This window comes from Ptychodera flava, chromosome 15, assembly GCF_041260155.1.
Source record: "Ptychodera flava strain L36383 chromosome 15, AS_Pfla_20210202, whole genome shotgun sequence".
In the NCBI taxonomy this organism is placed as follows: domain Eukaryota; kingdom Metazoa; phylum Hemichordata; class Enteropneusta; family Ptychoderidae; genus Ptychodera; species Ptychodera flava.
In genome coordinates, this window is record NC_091942.1 from 881,187 (window position 1) to 887,796 (window position 6,610).

Below are 6,610 nucleotides of genomic sequence, written 5' to 3' on the forward strand. Positions count from 1 at the left end.
AATTGATGATACTAAAGTTGAAATCATCTCTCTTGTCATATAGCCTAGTAGGAAGGTGACCATTAGAGTCAAATTCAAGTAAAATGTCCAGATATGAAGCAGAAGAGGCCGTTTCTGTAGTTTCTTTAATCTCCAATTCTGGAGGATAAATCATAGCGAGATATTTACTGAATTCAGAGTTATTCATTAAAATAACATCGTGTATGTATCTATATGTTAGGTTGAAAGTTCTAGCTACAGAGACCTTTTTCTGTTTGATTAGGTTCTGGATAAATTCTGCCTCGTATGAGAACAGAAATAAGTCGGCAAGCAAGGAAGCACAGTTAGTGCCCATAGGAATTCCTATACACTGTTGGAAAATGTGTCCTCCAAATTCTACAAATATGTTGTCAATGAGGAAATCAAGCATACTGATAATGTCTTTCTCGGTATAAAACACTTTAGCGTTAGTAACATTTTAAACAAAATATGTAGAATTATACCCTAATACTACATATTTGTAACGGCGTGAACCGTTTTTGTAGAAAAATGCTTGGTTAATGATGTTTTTCAAGCGTTCTTTCAATTTATCATGTGGTATTGTGGTATACAATGTGGAAAAATCGAAAGTTTTAATAGATGTTATTTTTGAAACAGATCTTGATTTCAAATTTTCGAAGAGTTCCTTCGAATTTTTTAATATCCACATTTGATTTATACCACTCCTAGAAAAGACAACATCACAGTATGCTTGAGGTCCCCGTTTAACAGTACAAAGAACAGAAGTCAGTATCTTCAATAATTCTGTTGTTGAACATTTTGAAGATCCTGCGATAAACCTAGCTTTGTAAGGTGTTTTGTGGAGCTTTGGTATCCAGTGTAAGCTAGGCAACTTATTATGGTCATCCTTTGTTGTAATATTAAAATTATCCATGAATGACTTATGGTTTGCCAAAATTTCAGATTTGTTGAACATTGATTGTCTGTAAGTGGAGTTGGTGGAGGACTTCTTACAGACAAATACAATGTTATTGGCAGCTTTATCAGCAGGGACGACAACATATTTGTCATGGATATCATTCAAACACTTAACAGCATCAGGATCTTTAAATACAGAATAGGGTCTTCTGCAAACATGTGATTTTAGTTGACCAATACGGCCACGCACTATTTTCCTCACAGATTTGACCCATTCTGACAGTGTGTCCAGCTCTACATCCTCCCTTTAGCCCATTTCCTGGCATATTCTTCAACAGAGTCCATAATGATCTTAAAATTATGGTTCCAGTTGATCCTGCGAGGTTCTCTGAACTTGGGTCCACAAGATAATATCTTACGAAGGTGGTGATGTTCAACCAAGTTCAGATCACCAGTGATGACATGGCCAACTGGAGTATATTTGAAGGGAGATGTAGAGCAGTCACAGGATGCTGGTGTTGAAGGAATTCATCAATTTTTAAGTGCCGCAATGCCTTATTGTAATTGAATATTTTATTGGAGATTGTCTTGGTGTACTGATATGACAGAATAGGTACAGACTGGTTCTTAAAGTATACAGGTATAGTTGGTGTAACTTTTTGTTGTGAAGTATATTGCTGATATTAATGGCATCAATTCCTTTGTTAGTAAATGGAAGATGTATGAAATGACGATGATCATCAGTCATAGGTTCAGCACGAACAGGCTTGTATAGTCTGTATAGTGCAATATCAGCAATAATACTGACCAGTCTGTACGGTTGTTTGTTCGGATCTGTCAAAGACAATCCCAATGCATAGACATGCAACCTTCTCAAGTCCTTGATGGAAAGAGCAAATAATGAAGTACGAATGTGATGGAAACCTAAAGGCTTCTGTAATAAAAGAAGCCGTTCATGAAATTTATCATGGCAGTTGGAGGTAGATGTATCCAATTTAGGCCGATGGTAACGCCTATGTCCATGACTACGTCTTCTACGGACAGAAGACTCAAAGAGGCCCATCACATTCACTTCTGAACAACCAGGACTTGAGAGATTGCCTATATCTTTGATGTTGTCATTACAACCATAAGGCATTGCGGTACCTAACTGTCTAATCCAGTGGTATTCCCTCTGTCTACGGAATGGTGAACTAAGTGTGGGGCTGTTGGTTGGATGGTATATTTTTTCAAAGTGGAGTGATCGTCCTGGTTAAAATGCTTATAAAGTTGCACATCCAAAGATCGATTCACTCCACTGCGATGTCCATTCATTCTAGATCGTAAGCTGTTTCCTGTTTCACCAACATAAATGAGCCCACACAAAGAACACTCAATTCCATAGATTACGTTTTTGGTTGTGCAATTCAGAGGTTCCAGACATTTGGTAGAATAGGTCTTCCCTGTCAAACTACTACTGAAGTGTTCTGTAGTGATGAGCATACTACAAGTTTTGCAGTTTTTAATACCACACTTTGTAATGGAACCTGTATAACCACAAGCTGGAGATGACTTTAAACAGTCCGTCAGTAGCAATTTGCATGGTTTAATTGTCTGGTAGCTTTTTCCATTTCTGTGATAAAAATTGCCCTCTGATTGCACGTATGAGGTCTTAGTAACATCCCGAAGGATAATCCGAGGGACACACGGTTTTTGAGCTACTGTGTCCCGTGTAGCTGGTCGGGACCTTGTTAACCCGGGCGACGTCCCAGCCGGTATGAATATATCTCTTATACAGTCCTTCATTATCATGTACAAGTACCTGGTGGATGATACCCTCGGGGACAATATGTCCACCAGCAGGAGCATCGACCTGGTCGTAGTAAAATAATCGTAATCATACCAATCCATAATCTAATGACATTAGGACAGAATTCGTAAGACACTAGTTGTAAACATAGACACAAAACAGCACAGAACAGACAGTAAATAGACGGTACACAAACAAAGTTATATTCATGAAAGAAAGATATATGTACTATCTTCATATTGTAAAGTTATTCAGCTTTGATAATTTGGTGTAAAATCTGCCAAGTCTACATTTGTCATTAACACAGAATTTGACAACTTTGTACAACTGCCAACTTGTACATACACTCAGAGCTCTGTCACAGCTAGGCAATAAAGCAGTCGTGTCGGTCCTCAGGCTAGTGAAAATAAGACACTTGTTACATTTGATATGATTTAGGAGTGATTTGTTTAACTCTCCAAGAAAAATTTATGTCTGATAGCGCCAACACAGATATAAAGTAAAATTGTAGCGGTATTTGGTAAAATCTGTGGATAAGTTTCTGTGAATAAGATCGTTTACTCTGTAAATTTAAAAGTTCAACAGGAATTCAAAGGTTTGATTTTATTGAATTTTTTATTGATGTCACAAAAAATTTAAATACTGTATTGATTTGCTTGCAGGGAGAGAGATGCTTTAATGGCAAAGAAAAGTGAAAACAATAAAGAAGTTATGAAGTATGCAGAAGAGAAAGAACAAATTCAAAGAGAGGTATATGTATACTGCTTTTTACTACCGGTACTTGAATTCATGAAGTTCATGGTATCCCATTACCAAAAAATCAACTTTGGGTTTCAAAGTGGTCAGAATATACATAAAGCATTTCAGACTCTTTAAACTTTACTTGAAGTAAGAGTTATTTAAGAGTTATTTTAGTAGAAAAGGTGTTGGATGATTTCAACTCAGTTTTCTTATCAGTGATCCTCCATGTAATGCTGTGTCATCTGAGATCAGATCTAATGTATCTTGAAAATAGTCCAGGGTATTTGCTGATATCTTTGAATACAGGTTTACATTAACTATTAGTATGGGAATGTTGACAAACATTTGGTGTGATTATTGTGCTGTCCCCTTTTCTAACTATCTGACTTACAAAGGGGAAATGAGTAAAATGACCTTTTTGACTGGAAAATCCTCTGAAGATCCTCAGTACAAAGGTACTTCCATGCTGTCACAACAGACCTTCCAATCCAAATGATTTGGTTGACTGGTAATATTGTTGGCTTCAATACATGACAACCAATCTAATAAAATTCTCTGTGACATTTAGCCTCATTTTTTAAGCTGTTCATCCCCAATTCCCTGAAAACAGGTCCACAATCACCATTGACAACAATGATTGTGGGCCAAACCATGTTGGTGAAAGGATTTATGCTTCAGCATGCGACTATTCCACAGAAACCATAGTATTAGCCAGTATATGGAGCATTGTTTTTACCCTTTTCAAACTACCCTGATGAAACTTTACTACATTTACCTCCCTCACCGTGCACATACCGGTATAGACAGATGGACAAAGTGGTTGTTACTGGACAAATTGTCCCGAGAAATAGAGATAATGGCAAGTTTTTGGTCTGGTATGCCCTTGTTACAACAAACTTTGAATTCAATGTCATTCCATTGTAGATGGAGCTGAAGAAGAGAAGTTATGAGGAAGAAATGAAAGAGATGACAAACCTCTATGAGCATGATCTTCTTCAGACTGTAAGATTATAAGAATTACATTATTTAGATTTCATTGACTGAATGTGAGAGTATATTTGTTCAGAAAATGTCCTTACCAAATGTAAAAAGGACATTTGGTCTCTTGCCATGACATTAGGCAAATAAAATTTCAGTGTTGTCTTCCCCTTGTTTTTATTTCATATCTCACAACGATATGTTTTGCTCAACAATGATTTCTGATTGATGTCTCTTAGGCACAAAAATCTGTGTGTTGTATTGTTATTTCACAGGCAGTTTTGGCAATTATTATGCAATGTTTGATATTTTCAAACCAGTGTGTTTATCTTCTGCTGAGTAAAAATCCAGCAGTAATCCAACCTATTAGCGTAAGCTGCTCCACAGTTTAGAAAATTGTTTGGTTCTGAAAAAGATGCTTCTTTTACCTTTGTTGTTCAAAATGGCACTGACTCTCATATTAATTGACGGGAACATGATATACATGTACTCTATAATACTTACCGGTAGTTGAAAAGATCGCTGTGATGGATGTCTGATGCAATTTTGTTATTTTCTGAGGTTGATAGCTTTTCATTGAAATGCAAAATCCCTTAGAGAATCTATCCTATGGAGCCATCATCTCTTCATAGGTGTTCGTGATTTTCAGTATCTTTCCTCTTCTTACAGGTTGAGGAATATCACAAGAGCATAGCTGTTGCCTATGATGAGAACAATCCTTGGACCGTCTTTCCAACCAATGACGAAAGTTCATGAACTTCAATGAACATTGGGAAAAATCCTGCAGTTTTGAAAAACATGTGACTCTTAACCCTTGCACCCCCATTTCCCAGTGTAGAGGTCCATCCTAACAATGGAAAACAATGATAATGTGCAAACTTTAATAGTGAAAGGGTGAAACCTTTGGTACAGTTATTATTTATTTTATTTCAACTTTATTTCAGACAAGTTAAAAAATAACTGTCCATAGCAGTAAAAGGACAGTGGAAATAATTTTGTTTGCTCTTCAGTTGTCTGAGATGTCAACCACCAAATGACTTGTTCAGATCAGTGAATTTGCCATTCTACATGTTCAATAAACAAGTCAATACTGTGACACTCAGTGTTCTCCACAGCCTTGAAAAACAAAAGGGAGGCCAATTTACATAAAAATGCACAATTTGCATATTCTCTGTTGTAAAAGTGTATTCCTATGTGTACTTATTAATGTTTGAATAGATTATTAAAAAAACAAAAGTGGCCTTTCTAAGTGACATGTACATGTGTATGTGATCTGAACAGTGGTACATGCAGGACTAGCATATCCAATATACTGACAGAGATGCTAGATTTGCTCATTTCTACAAGTGATACACGGTCAATAAAGAACCACTGTACCATAAACACATGCTTTGTACTCAACGGGAAATGAGGCAAAATTTGATAATCCAAATATTGCTGCAGAAGATTTGTAAAATAGTAGTGTCTATAGAACTGAGAAATGTTTGTGAAAAAATTGTATCTCTGGTATTGCTTTTATCTATAGTAATATTGATAATATCTTTTTTGAGATAACAGCACAAGTCCTAGAAGAAAGGACTTTTTTGAATAACTGCTGAACTGTTAGTTAAAATGATAAGAAATGATAAAAACAATACACAGATTTGTTTTATTCTCAAAACCCTTGCCTTGGCATTTGATTTTCAAGTAGTACATGTAGATGCATTCATCAATAAATCAAAGAGTTTGTAGTTGCATAACTAATACATTTTGGGAGATCACTTTTCCCTTTGGCATTTAGATATGTAACATATGGTTTATTCCTTGTATATTCTGTCCACTTTGTAATTTGTTAGTTTCACTGCCTTTGTTCAGATAAACCTTTGAGATGTTTATGATTTATTTCTCGTCACAACTTTGTACATTGTCAAATCTTTCTTTCTACATATCTCAGATGAAGAAAACATTTTCCAGTATTCTCTTCTGATGCTTGATAAATACAACTGCTGTTTTGTAGTATTCATATGTTTGTGTTTTTGTTCAAGTAGTTTTAATACTAAACATGGCACTTTGCACTTTTCTACAGAAAATTATTAGTCCCCATGTGATATTAAATTCATTCATATAAACAAAGATATCATAAATGAATGTGTATCTTTGTTGATTTGTGAGTTGTCTAGACTTGGGGTACAATGCACCTTGGGATAGAATGTACCTTAGGGTAGA

General features: G+C 35.8%; 1 protein-coding gene across 3 annotated transcripts in view; it reads left to right on the forward strand.

Annotated features, from left to right (window-relative positions):
* Positions 1 to 6,407, forward strand: part of LOC139150812 (kinetochore protein Nuf2-like) — a 33,935-nt gene extending 27,528 nt beyond the window's left edge. For 2 of the 3 annotated variants that reach the window (XM_070723209.1, XM_070723210.1), the window contains exons 10-12: positions 3,349 to 3,436; positions 4,352 to 4,429; positions 5,075 to 6,407. In XM_070723209.1, coding sequence (XP_070579310.1) covers positions 3,349 to 3,436; positions 4,352 to 4,429; positions 5,075 to 5,161 — 253 coding nt within the window. In that variant the 3' untranslated portion in view covers positions 5,162 to 6,407. The remainder of the gene's footprint in view (positions 1 to 3,348; positions 3,437 to 4,351; positions 4,430 to 5,074) is intronic. The other variant, XR_011556285.1, reaches the window with a different exon arrangement.
* Positions 6,408 to 6,610: the final 203 nt, after the last annotated feature.